General features: G+C 35.5%; 1 protein-coding gene across 1 annotated transcript; it reads right to left on the bottom strand.

Annotated features, from left to right (window-relative positions):
* Positions 1 to 4,180: 4,180 nt before the first annotated feature.
* Positions 4,181 to 18,596, bottom strand: LOC106708715. Its single transcript, XM_014500262.2, has 6 exons — positions 18,313 to 18,596; positions 11,220 to 11,383; positions 10,921 to 11,019; positions 6,536 to 6,694; positions 5,665 to 5,838; positions 4,181 to 5,120 (listed from the first exon to the last, which is right to left on the bottom strand). The coding sequence occupies exons 1-6, from the start codon at positions 18,557 to 18,559 to the stop codon at positions 4,938 to 4,940; spliced, it is 1,026 nt and encodes a 341-aa protein (XP_014355748.1). The 5' UTR covers positions 18,560 to 18,596; the 3' UTR covers positions 4,181 to 4,937.
* Positions 18,597 to 19,322: the final 726 nt, after the last annotated feature.

Below are 19,322 nucleotides of genomic sequence, written 5' to 3'. Positions count from 1 at the left end.
AATCAAATCTTCTCGTCACATTATAATCTGAATTTGACGTTTAGATTTAATTTGTAACAATATTTAGAAGGATATACGTTATTTAATTGAGTTCAATGTAATCGAAGTCACTTGCGTAATTAGTCACAATAAATTGTAACGACTCGCCACTACAACCAGGGGTTGCTATTTATTAGCGCAAAGCGATATATGTTTTAATAATTGTTCTTTAACGATCCTCGTAATACGATTATCTTAAATTTTTATCATTATTAAATGCAAAAAAGGTCGAATAATTGTTTTACAAAGACTAATGAAGTCATTATTTTTTTTGCATTTGAATCACATTAGCGAACGTCGATTGTTTTATTAATTAAGTACACATTGTTTAGTATCGTATATAACTAGCAATGACTTTAAAACTGCTAATGATCTAGGCTTAAAATAGTTTTAAAGCCCATACTAAAATATATCACGAAATTAAATATTGTGGTTTCAACTTTAAGATTTTGTATTTTATTGAAGTTTGCTACTCTACTACGCTTATTTAGAATTAAGCATAACTCTTAATTGATAGGTTTTCTTGAAAAGCAAAGAAAGCTGTAAGCTTTAAACTACAAGGATTGGATAATTACATCGATTTTTAACTATTGGAATAAAAAAATGTACTAATTTGTAAAGTTTCTAAGCCTACAATGCGATAAATGTCACGTTTAGCAAGCCCTGAAGAAAGGCATGCGCCGCACTTCCTGTCATAGTTTCGAGAGTGTTGTTGCAATGTTCGAGAGATAAAACGTTGTATATTAACATGGTTACTCATGTCGGTTATGTCTTTTAATGTCTGAGACGAAACAAGGACGTCTCAAACGGATCGGGTATGACCTTAGGAGACGAAATGATAATTGCCTTCGTCAATCCCGTCTGGGTTTGATTTAATTCCACTTTAAAGTGCTAAAATGTCACACCGGTACTCTGGTATATTTATGGCGAGAAGATTGTTTAATTTAAAACATCAGACATTTATTAGTACAAATGCAGTTAGTGTTGGTAGTCTTTTGTCTGTATTAAATCGTAGTTCATTTGTGATGCAAATTAACTATTAAATAATTGATTACCTTGAATAAGTTATTAAAATAAATCCTTCAAAATAATCGTATTTTGATTGTTAATTAAATATGCATCTTAAAAAATATCTAACTACTCAATTTAATTTTTACTTCAGCGTATCGATGAGCGCTTATGTCCGGTTGTTTGTTTTGAGGGCTTGCAAAGTACACAGATAATGTCAAACAAGGATTGTTGGCCATCACTGTCTTCTCTTTTGTGAGTGTTTGCCTACTCGGTCACGGCAGACTTGTGGTTTGGCGCAGGTCAAGTATGATTTCAATCGTGATTTATCTACCCGTTCATTTTTCTCTTTTTTAAATGGCGCATAAGCGTCGTGGGAAAATTTCATGACGTGGATTACTTTTAGCATAATGGATGCAAAAAATTTTTCGCACCAGTGTACACTACACTACAACTTTTAGAGCATTTTGTTTTTATTTCAGTTATAATTTTTTTTTTTATTTTAGCAGATATTTTTAATTTACCAATATTTCTTGTACAATTTCAATTAAGCTTTAGGATTATGCTTGGATATGGTTTAAGATAATAGTATAGTTGAGGGATTTGAAGCCTCGACCACGAGATTGAATGTCTGTACCCTTAACCATTAGACTATTGGCACTTCTCCTTATGTTCTATTGGTATTTTTTATAATTATGTGTTAGGGATAAAATAATTAGATTCGACACGGTGGTCGGCGACGCGTTGTTAACATTGATACTGTGTAGGAAGTGAACAAGATAACATCCGTACGGTTCTTAAGGAGTTGATTCACAGGCAAAACGGTTGATTAAAAAAAAAGATTGTCACGTGCGAGAGGTAGCGCATTAACATACCCTCTTTTTTCGTCCCAGATTCGTGACACGCCGTGTGTGAGCCCCGCGGTAAATAATAAATCTTTCTAATAAATAAAACAAGGGAACGTGAGCGAGATAAAGAGTGCAAGCGCGTTCGGTGCGCCCTAAACGCCATTGTGACTCGCCGACGATCGTTAAACGAATGTGAAAATATTTTGTGCCTTTTTAGGGTAAGCTGAGAGATGCATTTCGAGTCGACAAATAGGTACTTTATTGATAGCAAGTATGGTATGTAATTATATTAAGATTCAACATAGACCCCTGATTTGTTCAAGCATATCACGTTAAGGAGGAAAATGAGAAAATATTTGTATAAAAGAGAAACTAATCGGATTTCTTGTCCGACTGATCATAGGAGTGAAAAATATTAATTTGATAGGAATTGAGTTCAGAAATTTTGTATTATTACGAGTGATATTTAGTTATTAGTTCAATGTGCTTCATCAAACACGTGTTTAAGCAATTTACATTATTATTCTCATTTGTTTATGAGCGATAATTATCTGAATATTATTAATAAATAAACAATGTGGTAGGTCAAGCTACATACGCTTTGCTTGTTAATAATATGTAAATATGTGTTTCGCAGTGACGAGGTCGCGACAACTCTCAAGCAAATCTCACACCGCGCTGTAACAGAGGATACGGGAGAATAACGTGAGCTTGGTATTTTTCTACACATAGCTTTTATTTATTTTATTTCATTAAAAAAGCAAATGAATATTAAATTTTGTAGGTATGATAAGGCAGGAAATTCACTGTTAAATTGTGCTATTTTCTCTGTTTCTGAAGGTTTTCGTAGATCAAATCTTAAGCTTGTCATTTAACATCAGGTGTATCATAGCTATTTTACCTCTGACTTATGAAAAAAAGATCGGTATCAAAGTAGGAGGTCAAACCCGATGCACTTTTTGGCTCTTCCGACTAATCAACAAAACCAACTTAGCACCTTGAGGACTCCCGGCGACAACTGAACATCACTAATTTATCAGACAAATACGGCGGCCGAACGTTTGATCGGCGCAACGTCTTGCAGAAGCACCACTGTTATAGTTTCATAAATAAAAGTCACACAAATTTGATTCTTAATGACATATGTTAAAGTAGAATGTGTGTTTATAGGTTTTGGAATTTCGTGAGTATTTTTACTATTTTTCGAGGTGCCGTCGCCTCCCGCTCTAATTCGTCGGGGCGACAGTCACCAACGCAAATATGCGTCGCTTTGTGAATATCTTGTGTAAAGATTTGAAATTGTTTCCAGTCCCGACTCATGGGAACAGGATTGCAGTAGGGTGGTCGTTCTAGGACTATTCTCAAACCACTTTTGAACAAATAAAATTGCAAAGTGTGGTATTTTTAGAGTATAGAATAATAGACGATAATTTTATTTTAATACTTCAATACAAAAGTCTATATATATAAAAGAAAGTCGTGTTAGTTACACTATTTATAACTCAAGAACGGCTGAATCGATTTGACTGAAAATTGGTGGGCAGGTAGCTTAGAACCAGGAAACGGACATAGGATAATTTTTACCCCGTTTTCTATTTTTTATTCCGCGCGGACGGAGTCGCGGGAATAAGCTAGTTTTTTATAAATGTAAGTTTCTACCTAATTATTGATATTGAAGAAATTAAAGCAAATAGCCACAAAATATAATTTTATATTTGTTTCGTTTTATTGTCGGTCAAACTAACAAATAAAAATAGCCTAACCATAAAAAAAAAACTTGTGCAGTGTTTTACCTATATTATGTCAACCATTTCATCGCAAGCTGATATTAGACAATACCAGAAGTCATGATTATTGAAATATGTTTGTGGTAGGCATCCAATATTCAAATTAGAAAAATAAATTACTTATGTCGGGAGCTCTTTTGGTGATACATATTTAAGGTTAAACCATACTCTTTTACTACGTTGACGTCCATAATAGCAATCACCGGTGATCAAAAGGTTAAGAGACACGTGTTTCACTAAACAATGTCTTACTGTATTTTTGGAGTATAATTAGTATAGAGTATAATACAGTTAATTATTAATTTAAATCAACTTCTCTTGCAAACTAAACATATGGAAGAATATGATCCATAGAAAGGGTAGGTAATGAAAGAAAACAAATAAAGTCAATTAAATGAAATAATAATTTAATTTCACAAACATATGGAGTATGTTTGCTCCAATTATAAATACTATTTGAACTATACAAATAATGATTAAGTTATAAATACACTGGCTCTGTACTTTACAATAATATAATTAACAGCTCTATTAAAGCTAGTCATATTTCATTGGATTTATTTAACAGTAGTATAAATAGTTAACAAAGAGTCAAGTAAAATTAAAGAAACTAGGAATTACAATTTACATTAAATTAATCATTCGCAGCCTCAAGCGCAGTCACACAAAGACGGCGCAAGAAATATATCTATATAACAAATTCATCTCACCAAGAGCAAGCGACCGCAACACGACACAACTCAATAATTTACTAACATCAAACATTAGTCGATCAAGTTTGGTGGAATGGAATTTAATACTAATCAAACCTAATATTAATAGTACCTTTTACAAAGTAATCGAAACTAAATTGGAGAGAAAGCAAGAAATAAATAAGTTAAGACCTTGACTAGGATATCGGAAAATTTAGAATGTCGTCTGTTAAACAATAAATAATACATTTTAAATTCGTCACTATTTACACAAAAAAAAAGGAACTAATTCGTTCTAGACCAAAATGGCAATGTAATGGCAAAGTCATTTTTCTACTACGTATCAACAGCCAAATATGCAAACAATTGAACTAGGAGTAGGCTCCGGTCGGAGCTAGCCGACTGAGAGCGGGGCGTAACTTTCAATTGTTACGCTAAGTCCTTAATAAAAGCACCAATAATTCTGTAGGCGTCCCAAACGCTGGTCGAGTAGACGCGCAGAAGACCCGCAAAACTGAGCGGTCTTAACGTCTTACTCGCAAGTTTAGTTAACAAAACCAAGCCTACGCCTTTGGAGTGACTTTCGAATCATACATCTTCTGGAACACTTGCGCCAGATAGTCCAAATAGTTGAGAGTATCCCGGTATATGAGGAGGGCAACCGTCAATTTATCCTCAGCCTTGAAACTGGGGAGCTCTTCGTTCGGTAGCGGCAGTATCTCCAATTTAAAAGACTTCATCACTTCCTGCAAAGAAAACAATCACTTATTTACACGTATAGAATTACAAAATATCTACAAAGCAATATTAATTTCAAAAAGTAGTATGTAGCTAAGGATTTTGTTTCTTTTGTATTATATACTTCATCAGCTCACTATACGTCCCCACTGAGGGGCTCGGAGCCTAACCCAAGTTAGGGGTGACTAGGCCATAGTCAACCACGCTGGCCAAGTGCGGGTTGGTTGACTTCACACATATCATTGAATTTCTTCTCAGATATGTGCAGGTTGCATCACGATGTTTTCCTTCACCGTAAGAACGTCGGATAAATGTACATATGTAAATCGAAAATCGAAAAACACATTGGTACATGGCGGGATTCGAACCCAGGACCTGTAGATTGCAAGTCAAGTGCTTAACCCCTGAGCCACCGACGCTTATATTAAGTATTATATACGTAATCGACAAACTTTTTTCGTGATTCTATTATAATAGTTTCCAAACTTTTGTTTTTCATTAGTCTATGATGATTTCTTAGAAATTATTGAAAGATTTAGTATGAATACTTACGCTGAATAAACAGAGAACTCCTCTAACGTTGTGCATGGTATGATTGATGTTCTCCTTCAGACTGGCGTCGGCGACGATATTGTCGTTGAAGACCTCTCTGTCGATACCGTGCAGTCCTGCGAGTACCATCTTCAGTCCTTTGTACATTGGCGGCAATACATCTTCAATATGACCCTTTGAAGAGAAAAAACAAAATTGATTAATTTAATGCTTTTCACGGTTATGTTTGTTATTACATGAAAGCAGATATAAAAACTATTTTGACACTGGTTAAACCGGTCTATTTGTCTAATAAGTTTTTTTATACTTTTGATATCGAGCTTTTTCCAACTACAAACTGTTTCCAAGACGAAAGGTGAGGTAAAAAGTGGAATAAGAATAGGGAAGATAATGGTTATATAATAAAATTTTATTTAAAAAAAATGTCCTTGTTTTTGGTACCGCGGTTCGTTATTTTTGTAAGAAACGGTTCTTAATTATGATAAGGCACAAAACCTGTATATTATTTGAGGTTTTCGTGGGCTTGATCAAATAGATATAATATCAAAAGATTAGGCTTGTGATTGAAACATCCACATTGCAAAACCATTGTGTTCTCACGTAAACGATTGTCGGCTAACAACAATGAGAGCCACCGACGATGTCGCTTCTTTGAAATCGATTGACAAACACACGAGGATGCACGTTTTGGCATCAGCGGATTCATCGACACTCGATTGATACAGAATCAAATATAAGACGATATGAACACGACAAGGTCAATCAAATTAAGATGATAAGCGTTTTTGAGGTATTTAAGTTTATTATTTTTTAAAGAAACAGTAAGATTTTTTGTAAAGTAAATTTTTAAAATGGCTTACGAGAAACTCACCATTAATTCGTTCATCTTCTCTTCCGGTATGGGCTTGTTGAGGGTCTTTCCCTTGGGTAGCACGTCCTCTACAAAGCCAGGGAACTTGCGCAACCACTCGTACTCGGTCCACTCCTGCAGCAGCCTCTCGTAACTATCGTAGCTGTGTAACTTTAACGCCTGAGAACAACACAACACAACATTTCTAATAACAATCAAAAATGTAAAATGCAATAAGTAATAAAACAATTTTCTACTTGTTTGTCATCATTGAAAAACAGAAATAAATTTACTTATAAAATTAAAGACAAAAGTTCAGAAGTATTCAAAACTAAGGCAGACCTATGTAACGCATACCTACTCATACTGTTAGAGTACCTACAATTTTGTGACACAAAAAAAATCTAACAATGTTTGTATTAAATTAAATGTTAATAATAAATTTTTGTCCTAATTTTATAAATAATTTAAGCTCTACTATACAATGCATGCTATATTATAAAACGGTATTGTCAAGTAGCTAGTCCCGTTGAATTCTTCGAACGAAGAATAGATCTAGTTCATGTAATGCGTTGATTGGTTTTCATGGTAAGATACGATTGAAAGGAAAATGGTGATCGTATCTTGTAATAGATTCCTCTTCACAAAGTACTATAAATATAGAAGCGGTGTAAATGTCACCAGTATTCAGTTTACTATCGTTCTATGTTACATGAAGTCTACAGAATATCAAGGTACGTAATTTAATTAACAAAAATGTTGGCTTGATTGCATTTGTGATGCTTTATGTAACACTAAATTATTGCGCAATCTTTTTTAATAACTTAATTATTAGGTTTTTGGCAGCCTGCATTATTAATGTATTACATAAAATCAACAACATTAATTTGGGAAACGCATATTAATAGATAGAGCAAAACATGTAAAGATATGTACACCGTTAAACTAGCTGTCGCCCGAGACTCCATTCGCGCGATATTAAAAAAACTTAATTAGTAGCCTATGTGTTCTACCAGAGTATGTTCTACATCTGTGCCACATTTCATTAACATCCGTTGAGCCATTCCGGAGCTACCTTTAAACGAACATCCATCCATCCATCCATTTAAACATTCGCATTTATAATATTAGTAAGATGGAACTACATGTCGAATTTTAATACGATCGGCGAATAATTTAATGTCACCCAAGGTCGTGCGAAAGATGAGATCGAAACCGGAGGACTGACCACCGCCGACATGTCACGTAACAAACAATTTCGACATTAAAATTTGACACTACGCCCAAGCTATACGTGACCAGTGGCACTTACACGAAAACCAACTTTAATATTAAACTCGTAGAGTTTATAAACCCATAGTAAGGTCGCAACAGACGGTAGCAGATGCAATAGTAATGCAACAGATTGTCCCTTATGTTTCGATACTCAGTGTGGTAGCTGTGTAGTTATATAACAATACGACTAATTATATCCAAAAAAAAAATCGTGACAAACAGTCGAAAATCGACGCCTTTTGAAATATCCTTATCTCGACATCGGCGCAATGTTCGTGATTCACCCGAAATTTATGACCAAATGTTGTTTAATTTACCATACGCATTGGGAAATATGAAAACGATGGTTTGATAAGAATTAGTGGAAGCATTTTGTAAAATAAATTGCCAAAATCATTCTCGAAATTATAGGTTTTTTTATCAATTCTTACGAATGTTGCGTGTAACTATAATAATGACGCAAAAATTTATACAAAACATATTAAAAAATATTACAAGCCATAATTGTTTACAACATCATATCTAATTATTTTTTAAAGCTCGAATACAATAATTAATATATTATAATGCTCGATCATCAACATTTCCAAACGTAAAGTAATTCATTGGCAGGGTACGTGAAAAACACAGGTGTTCGTCCGGTCCATGACACCATATCCGAAACAATTTATCTATTCGTCCACATCTATAGCACCTCACCTTATTCATTTTAATAACGGTTTTATAAGTAACCTAATTATAACATTGTTTAAGTGACAAGTTATTGAAAAATAAAAATACATATTAAATATAGTAAAGTAATAAGACTGGTATTATCTATAAATTAATAACTTGATTACCGTTTTATTTTTATTTCATGTCGATATAACTTTTAAAACTTCAGTAATATAGAATAAAAAAGATAAACGAGCAACTGTTTTGCAGGTTAGTTATATAATTACGCTAGAAGGTAATGTGGAACATACATCTGTTTACTTATTTAGTAAGAGTTTGAAAGAGGATTCATTACAAGTAATCATTTATCTACTAGAAGGCATTATTTCTGATAATGATTAGTAAGTGATCCGAGAGAAGCCGGTCAGTCCACGTTCGGAGTTGTCGTGGGTGGGCGATCTCAGAAATCCGATGACATTGCGGCCGGATACCTAGCGCGAAACATCGGAAGCTTATCAAATAAACAAGCACACACGTGCGCCCCGCGACATGTTTACAACACACATGCTCAGTCCAACCGACGCCGCAGACAGCCTGTCGCCCGTGTGAACAACGCTATCGCTAAGTATGTACATATTATAGCCGCCGTATAATTCAACGTTTATGTATATCTAGTTACTATGATGCGATAAGCGAGGCCGGCCGGTGCGCGCATCGCTCCCTCACCGCGCGCTCGGTAACGCGACGACAACGAAACTCTTTTGATGGATATCAGAGCAATTCCAAACTTTAAGTCTTGATGCTATAATATTTTGACAGCGGCCTCCCGAGAGGTTTACCTCGCGTCGCATTCACACGGTGGTCAGTATGGAGTCACACACTACCGGTAGGGTTCGTTGAATTTATTATTGCCTTCTCCGTAATGGCGACCAGTTATTATTTAGGAATGACTTGACGACGGATGTGATAGCTCAAATAATTTGGATCTTATCTTTTTATACCTTACATTGTTGCTGTTTATTTACACACTCTTTGTCTTTTTTTGTAACAAAGAGTGATGTAATAACATCGAAGCAAGTTCATTATTAATATGTGTGATGTTTCGTTCAGATTGGAAAATGTACACGGAACAAAGGTACCGAAAACGTCCTTGGCGAGCAGGGCAATGGTATATCACAATGGAGGTTCATCGCTTGCGAGCTTTGTCCGAATCGCAATAAATATGATACATTAGTAACGAATGACCGACATTAAGGGGAGAGACAGAAAAAAATGGTCGGGCAGGTGTGTAGCGCAATACTAATGCGCAATCAGTATGCGATGCGTACGCGCATCGTCCTGTACTCCGTTCCGGCTACTGTGCGTCGATAATGTCATTTTACGAGGCGGAGGCAGCGACGAGCGGACAGGACGTCGCCGTCGTTACGACCGCCGAGCCTATTACAAATGCCACCGTACCTCATGCGCAAACCTCGCGACGCACCACTGCACGAATTCCGACGAGACGCCACCGGCGTTCCACTTCCATCGACCCTTCGCTTCCACACGACTCACTCGCACCGTCTTTTACGACCGAAATGTATACAAACCTAGTAGCGACGCTCGCAGTCCGAGCGACGCTAAATACAATAGTGAGGAGTCATCCATAAATGATTCGAGGCGCGACAGCAACATCGCATTATTGCTCGTCGATCGGGCCACCTTACTTCCGATTCGGAAATATTATTATATTCTCAGGATCGATACGTCAGAGTCGTCTTATGATTATCTTACGACTCGTGCTTCATCTTATGAATATGCAATCGACGCGATGATTTATCGTTTTTCGCGCGTCGTTATACTAGTACTTTACGTGAGTCAAATTTTGTGATAACAACTGTAATTGCTGGCTGTCAAAAAAATTTAAGCGGTCTCCTCACCGCCGTATCGATGGCGTCACGTAAATGCAGTGCAAAATTATAATTAAAAGAGAGGAAGCCGCGGCCGGACGTGAAGCCGCGAAACCGGCGGCGCCCGCACCGATGCAATCTCTCCCGCGCGCCCGACGCCTGACGCCCCAAGCCCGACTCAGTGAGAAAACGGCGCTAAAAACGTGCACGCCAAGAATCATTAATGGATGAAATCTCGTGAGAAAAGGAGTCATAGAAAATGATACGGATAGTTGTATAACGATGAATGAAGTTCGTCAATAAAATGATTGCCAATATAAAGTAAATGGAATTTCATTCATAAATTGATAAAATCGCACTACACATTTGAGTAGGTATGCATTGATGTGGTCAGTTTAAAGCAGTATCGGTATTGGCCGGCTATCGCAGGCTGCGTCCGTTCATTTAGAGCGACGCGGCGGGCATATCGATGCGGAGCGAATACTACGTCTCGCCGCCCGCCACCCGCCGCAGCCCGTCGTCGGCTCCGTCAATGAAAGCGAAGAAAGATTCTTGACGTCGTCGGTCAATAATAAAACTCGGACTTACGAATTTATCTTTGTACTCCGCCGTGGTTCTGAGTAAGTTTCTTGCTTGCAAAGCGACATTCTTTACAAGTTTCGGCGAGTAACTTAAAGGCGATTTTGACTGAAAAGAAAGAAAGGATTCGATTAAAATTCGGTCGATGTTTATATCAAGTATTTTTATGATCATTTGGTAAATTTACTGTACGACTCGCTTATGACATCAAAAACTTTTAATCTATGCTTTATGATAAGCTTTTGTAAAGATTTCTTTTAAATAATTGATAAAATCTCGTAAGTGATAAAGTTCATAATTATACTCACGTTGGTTTGTTCTGTGTTGTAGTCGCAAGGGTTGGCCCAGAGTTCGTTCTCTTGCGCGTCCGCGGCGCGTCGTGTGCGCTCCATATTGCGCGGCGCCGCCGAGCACTGCGCGGGCAGCCCGGCCAGTAGCAATAGACACACCGTCGCACAAACCTTGACGTATCCTGGGGATCAACAAATATTGGTATATTATTATTGTTTTAGGTGGCATAAGCTTAAAAACGTAGGACAAAAGTTCTCAAAGTAATGAATTTATAAGCTTATAACTTTTAAATAAATTGTAATAAATTATGTTTATGAAGAAGAACAAAAATGCTTAAGCAAGAAGGAAATTAAGAACATTTTTCAATGTAAAAACTTTTAGATAAAGGTGGTAGAGTTAAAAAATAATTTATTTTTATTATTATTTTCAAATAACTGTCAATTAATATTTACAGTTCATAATTTTTGCTATATTTGTAACAGAATTGCTCCTAACATCTATTTTATAGTTGTCGTATAAAACAGTTAATGTATGTCAAACATATTATTACGCTCGTGTCATTTTACCGTAATAACAGTAACAGAACGAGTGCATATAGGAATAGTATCTTATGAAATTGTTACGTAGGAAGCGTGGTTCGTATGAAATTACGTTGCATCTCGTCAATGGAAACGTCAATGGAGCGCGTTCGTATGCGAGTCGCGCGATGCTATCGATTATGGTAATCGTTGAACATCCGATGAATAAATACATCGCGGCCCAGAGGTGGACAGCCTTTGCTAATTGTCCGGTGAACCTAAGTGAATCACTAATGCGGTAAATTTTTAACGGTGGACGCCATCCCACCGGACATTGTTCCGATATCAAACACTGTATCGATTTTTTTTATGAAAAAATAAGATCTCACGATTTGATTGACGAAATATTTACAGGAATATTTATTACTGTAATTTTTTGTTTTAAAATTAATTCCTTCTTTTCAATTATGTTTAATTTTTTTTTTCATTTTGTGCAAAATTAATTCATGGAATAGTTTAAAGTTGACAACTTAATATAGGTATCTGAACATAACACCTAAAAGTAAGACTAATAATTATATTAAAACTTTCTATTTTTGTGGAAACGTTTAAATAAACTTTGCGTACAATCAAGTTATCCCTCGATGGAGTACATTAATATGAAAGTAATCAAGTTGAACTTAAGCGATCTAGTCTAAAAAGGAAATACTTCGCATTAACGTTTACGCGCGTGAAAACTTAACTGACCTTACTTCCTATCGTATAGAATGTAATGTAGTTGAAGCTGTGTGGATTAATACTTTCGATTGCGTCTCACTTCACGGATGAGCTTACGATTTTTATTCTGTAGCAAATAAAATAGGCGATAGTAATTTATATACTTTTTTACAAATGTTCCATAATTCCTCGTTATATCAATGTTGCATGTCATTGAACTCGGTACAACTTAATCATATTTAGTTGATCTTATTGATATGAATGCAAATGGTCTTAATGTGATTAAAAAAATATCAATTTGTTGACTTGTAATAATGAATGTATTTGACAAGGTTTGACGTCAGATAGTAGTAAAACATTCTGCTAAGTACTTCGGTTAGGCTGCAACTGTAGGTACAAACAACCAGTTTTCATCTGGAGAGGTTAGCTCGTGCAAGTGTAACTGTTTAGACATAATACATGAATCACATGTATTATGTCTGGTGACTCACAGTACAAAATTTTACACAGTTTTGTCGTAACGTAGGTAGAGCGTTACGATCATTTCACTCCAACATCCTTGTAAACATGTTACAAGTATTATATTTAGGGAAGGTACAGTAATCGACATACCTTACATCAACATATATTACGTATGCATTTTTTATCTTTCGGTAATTCGCAATTTTGTTAATCAGATAAATCTGTTCTTGTTTCGCCTACCGTACGAAAATTGCTTGCGTGCATTTTTTTCCTGTTAACTCTCGTTAGCCCGTTTTGCAACGATTTTGCTCCTTAGCCCCGGGGCGCAGCGCCGCCTCAAATAAAAAAAAGTAATATAGTTATAGGGCTCGGTGCCGCTTATTATTTAACTAAGGCCAGTGAACGGATCCCGATTATCTCACGCCCCTCTAAGATGTTGGATAAGGACATCGATATAACCCATTTCGTCTCGTCCACATCCGAAACCCAAGATCGTTCGCGTAAATGAATTATGGTCATCGACTGCGGCGATTTAACTAGACGAGATTTGGTCGTGAAGATTGTATCGTTTAATTGACACGATAACAACGTCGTTACAGTTGGAACACAAAAGGCGACCGCAAGGCGGAGTCGGGCAATAACGATCATGTCAAAAGGAGGCCCGACCGACACACAACACGCGTTAAACACACGATCATAACATTTTATTAGTGCGCCGGTCGAAAGCAAGCAACCGCGAGACCGCCGTCAAAAGTTCAACTAAAAAAAATAACAGGTCAGCTCGTAAAAAGATGTGGAGTCACCGTGAGAGCCGCAAATATTTCTTCATTCTTTAAAAACATATTTGAACATATCGCAAAAAGAATATCGATTGCATAGTCTCACAACTCTAGACCTAATTAGGTGTTCGTTTAAAAACAAATAGTGCACCGACAAAAAAACTAGTATTAATTCAATTAAATGGGTCCAAAAGTAATTTATAATCAAAATCGACTCAGTTTCATAAAGCGACGTACATAAAAGATCAGTAATTACGATCTCAACAAAAACCATAATATGAACAAAGTGGAGACTCGATCGAATTCCTTAGCCCATTGAAGATCTGACCGGGCGACCATAAAAACCGTAGATACCTACACGTAGGTAATACACAGGTTATAAGGGGGCATAAAAAAGTAGGGACCGCGTCGGAGGTCGGTCCGACTACCCGAGAAACAAAGAATTCGTTTATTTTTTAACAGCTCGCTCGTACACAAAAGGAGGCAGCGCGCCACGAAAAACGACCCAAACGAGAGCACCTTGTTAACCTTTTTAAAAAGAAATCGCGCGCCCGCTAACTAGAATTTCGGCTCGAAAACCGAGAAAACTTCGCACCGTTCGATCCATCGACGCGGTCGGCGCCTGCGCAATCATTATGTAAATTTCCAATATGAGCGAGTTAAAAAAGTTAAGAATGAGGAGAACATTTTGGTTGGTTTTCTTTAGATTAAACTTTTATTAAAGAAGCTTTATCGTCAGAACAAGCCGCTCGTGTGACGTAATAAATTGTTTCATTCAGCCATAACAAAGATTTGCCTTGAGTCGTTTTATTTATTTGTTGGTATCGACTAACAACCGAAGGCTCGTAAAATTTGACGGCATATAATAAGATCCATTATCGCTCGAAGACGCTTGCACCATGTTATATGACGAGACATACTGTTGATACATTGATCATTAAACGAAAATCACTCTAAATGATAAAGGCGCTTCCAAGTCGATCGGCTTCGACCCCGTCCGCTTTGAAATTATGGAAACGAGCAATGTGCTAATTTCGCTTGAATTAAATTTAATAAGATAACAACAGATATTATGTATTTATAATAACAACTTTTTAAACGGTTTTTTAAGACATGACGGTATTTTTAAGCGATCGGAACAACATCAGGAAATGTGTAACAGCCTAAAGTAGATCGTAATTATTTCTAGTATGATAATCATCTGATTCGTTATTTATTTAGTAGTTGTAACTGATATCGATAATCAGCAACGATAGTAAATATAAGATTAAAGTCAGATGAATTGATGTATTTCTAATTTCAATTTCCTCATGCTCTGTACTACCAATAGAGAACAAATTTTTCCCCAACACAGGAAATTACCATTAACATTTATATCTTTTTACGGGCAAATAGGTGGCGTTAATGGCGGCACACAGATACTTTAGAGTTGTGACAGTTTTTATGTAATTAATTAGATCGAATAAAGCATGTCTGCTTTTTGTACTTATCAGATCGGACACCTACGAGTACATATCACACCTCGACTATTAGAGTAGGTATAAATAAACTGTTAAGAAATCGCAAAAAAAACAAGTATCTGCATATTTATTATAATTCCACGCAGACGGTTTCGCAAGTGACAGCTAGTATAATCGTGTACCTTTTGTTTAATTTGATATATGACTACCGAATAAGATAGATAATTTACAGTTTTAAAAGTTTTATTTTACTAATACTGGAACCTCGAACCCAAGTAATGCGCAAATTATAACACTCAAAGCGTAATAGAACCTGCGGCTCCTGATTGAAGCATTTAGATTGCTACTTATATAAAATGTATGTATGTATTTCGATCATATACTCACACACAGATACTTAAAACGGGTACGTACTTTATTCGTAAATAATCGATCCAATATGAATCATAACAATAACGAAAAAGAATTACAAACAATAATTACATACGTAGCTGAGCTCTTCATTAAAACGTTTATTACGAACAGAATTAATCGTCGATCGTTGTCGGTTACAAACACACAGTAAGACCAATTTAATGTAACCGACCTTCAGTTGAATGCGACTGCAGTTCCTATCTACGGGCCAGAACCTAAACCTGGTATTTTTTTCCTTTACCGGAACTAGTGTGGGTTTTTCGAGAGCCTACGGAATATTTTCCGAGTCGCACGGATTTGATATCATTAAATCAATGGCGTCACAGCCTCTCAGACGGTGAAGCTAATTTGTAACTTCCGGGAAAATTTATTGTTGACCTGACACAGTTCACTCATGCATCTATGTTTGTTTATTATTAGACTGATGAATGATATAATTACTATGCCTAGTTTGATTATCAATTAAGATTACTCATTATGTTATTTATGACTATTTATACTTGACGTAACTTGGATTTATTTTAATATAGGCGATAAAACTACAATATAATACTTTAAGATTTTCAATAATGTTATAAAAATTTTCTATTCTTTTGTAATTATTAAATTTTAAATTGAATTTTTACTGTAAAATCATACTACAATATGATCTATGGATATATGTTTTACGTATCTCCGGAACAGCTATGTGCGGATTTCGCAATTTGACAAACATGTAAAACATAGTCTGGAAAATACCTAAGTTACTAAGTAATTTTTTTTATAACGCGCCGACGGAGTCTGGGGCAAAAGCTAGTATTATTAACACAAGTAAAAATAAGTCAGAACAATTTCAATTAGAAGAGTACATATAGTGAGAGTATATCGAGTAAGCAAGGCAATAAAAAGCAAGAAGTTCTTTGTTTATATGCCACATCTTTAAACATCGTACAAATTGTGTGCTTTTTATATTCGATGATAAGATTTCTCTTTTCTGCAAAAAATTTACAGTTTAAGTTCGAAAAGAATTGCTACTCAATAACCTTTGTTAGTAAAATATTTTTCTTCGATACTGTTTCCTTTAGTTGATAATTCGTATTTATGATCAAATATTTCGTTTAAATCTAGTGAGGAATTTTAAATATTCATCTGGTTAACAGATGTCTTTAGTTTAAATTATCCAAAGTACCTCACTAGTTTTTATTTTGCACGGCTGACATTGCGGTTGCAATGTCAAAAATACATAGAATTTAGTACTAAACCAGTCTTTAAGTTATTGCTACCCCTAATAAAGTTAATTACTCAGATTCCTTTGTATTAATGATGCCGACAAGTCGAACAATGATTTTTTTTTATAATTACATATATTGAATACAAATTGCATGATTAACTGTAATGAATTCTAAACTAATATCAGTAAGTTAATGAATTGTACCTTTTTTATTTTAAGGTTAAATGTTTGCAACTAAACAGTATACTTACCTACTAAATATACTTTTAGAAAGAGTTTAAGTGAAGTATGTATGTTAAAATAATCTATTTTTTTATTCAGAGGGTCTTGTACGAAAATTTGCGACACGCATTTTTGTAATATCATCGAAAAAATATTGTAAAAGAAAATTTGTATAAGATTTGTTGGTGTACTTCACGGCCAGTAGGGGCGCTGCATAAATTTTAAACAAATTTAAGGAAACGTTCTCACGAATATTCGTTCTAGGTCCTCTGGTACCAAACTGTAATAGTCGATGAATTAAGTATTATATTTAAAAGCATTTCATGAATTAAACAATACTCGAACATAAATAGGGATTATATTTTGTTAGGCGAATACATTTATATTCTATGTATCTTATTTAATAAAAGTTAACCCGCTTTTATTTTGATACTGGAACACGTTGTAGTAGTGACCGTGATTTGTTAATGATTCTATACCACAGAACCCACCAATTACGAAACCGTCCCCTTAGAGTTGACATAACTGTACCACTATTAAAGGTTAAAAACATTTAGTAAGATATCTCAGTACGTTTAATTACTGTTTAAGTCCCAGTATGTTAGTTTATCTTCGAGCTCAACATTGTAGAGTCGACTATCGAGCAAGTTTTTATCCATAATGAAATCGTAAACGTGCGCATGCGCCAATAGTTACGAGTAGACAGAACTTGCGAGCTCATGTTTGTTTTATCAAAGTACTGTCATTATTTGATATGTGATTAGATTGTTAAACAGCTGTGTTAGGATAGGTTAAGAATATCCTTCCTTTTTACATTTTGCTGTAAAATCGTATCTTCGATGTTAATCGATCTTCATTGGTACTTATTACCGATTTCTCGTACATTTTATTACCCGGTCCGTAATGTAACATTTAAAATATTTTTAACTTCCCTAAGTAAATTTTCTGGTGAATTTGGATGATAGATTTTACTTACACTGTTTCAAGATAAAGACGTGAGTGCTTTTATAATTTATTTTAAAATGTTTTGAAAAAATGTATTTATTTATTTCGTATCTTGTTCCTTAAATTTTAAAAGTTTCGTTTTGTAAATTTGGAGTTAATTAAATTAATTCATATTTGTATTAATTTTGAAAAGTTAGATAATTTCAGTCACTTGAGTGTTATAAAAGTATCTGTTAGATAAATTTAAATATTTTCGAAACTAACAAAAGTTGTAATTACATAAAAAAATATTCAAGTTATCGGTTTCATGTTTTTAAAATGTATAAAAAAATTACAAATTGCTTAAAAATAATCGTTAATTAGTACTTAAAAATAATGCTTACTGCTTCTGGCAGAACTGGGTCTGTAAGGTCGACATTTTTCCACAAAATCACTATCACAGTCACTATATTGGCTAATTAATCTAGTCCTAGAGCATCGTTCACAGGCTGTTGGTCTGTGCACAAGCTGGCCCGCCGGGGGCCCGCGGCGTGGGCTCGACTCCATCTTAACCCTGACAATCACAGTGCCGGTTTGTCTGAAGAGCGCGAACGGTGGTATACTATCGCAATCCATTACAATCGATCGCATATGACATCCCCCGAAAATATAGTGGTGCACGCGACGTGTCGGGTGAGCGACTAAATGAATCTGAGTGACGGCGCGTAAAATAAAGCCTAGTACACGAAGCACATGGTCGAGGCAGTGGGGCGCCGTTCGGCGAATAGCCGGTGGAGTTCTCCACGGTCGGCCAATGGTGGGCGGAGGGCGGGCCGAGCCCCCGACCCACCCGACCGCTGCTATGTACCGCTCGAAGGACCTTCGGGTAGATAGGGGTTGTGGGTAATTCTGCGCTGCGGTACCTTGACACCACTTTTCCTATGAACTTTGGACCCGGCGCGGCGCTTTCGAAAACTTTCCGCAGCGAAGTGAACCACGATGACTTAGGCGCGGCCTTATTATTTGAGTCAGCGTTAAATTTTTTAAGTCATCGAATTCAATTAACGCAATCAGTGGAATTTCACGAACCATATCCGTATCAAACGTTTATTTAATTATTTAAATTCATTAAAAGCTCTATCCTTCATTTAGAATTTTCTTAAGTTTTCTTAAGTTTAGATTTCATTTCTGTACTTAAAATATTTGATACTTTGCTGTATCATTTTAGATAAATATTGTAGAACTTTTATAAGATATTTTTTATAACAATAATAAATATATTAATTTCATGAGTCTTTCAGTGATACGTAATTCATTAAAATATAGTTATACATATATACGTTTCGATTGTGAGAAATTATATAAAAACAAATAATATTAAATTTAAGGAGCTTTGTAGCAATTAATTTAAGTG

Source organism: Papilio machaon, chromosome 11 (genome assembly GCF_912999745.1).
Source record: "Papilio machaon chromosome 11, ilPapMach1.1, whole genome shotgun sequence".
In the NCBI taxonomy this organism is placed as follows: Eukaryota; Metazoa; Arthropoda; class Insecta; order Lepidoptera; family Papilionidae; genus Papilio; species Papilio machaon.
The sequence above is the reverse complement of the archived record's forward strand: the minus strand, read 5'-3'. Positions and strand labels throughout refer to the sequence as shown.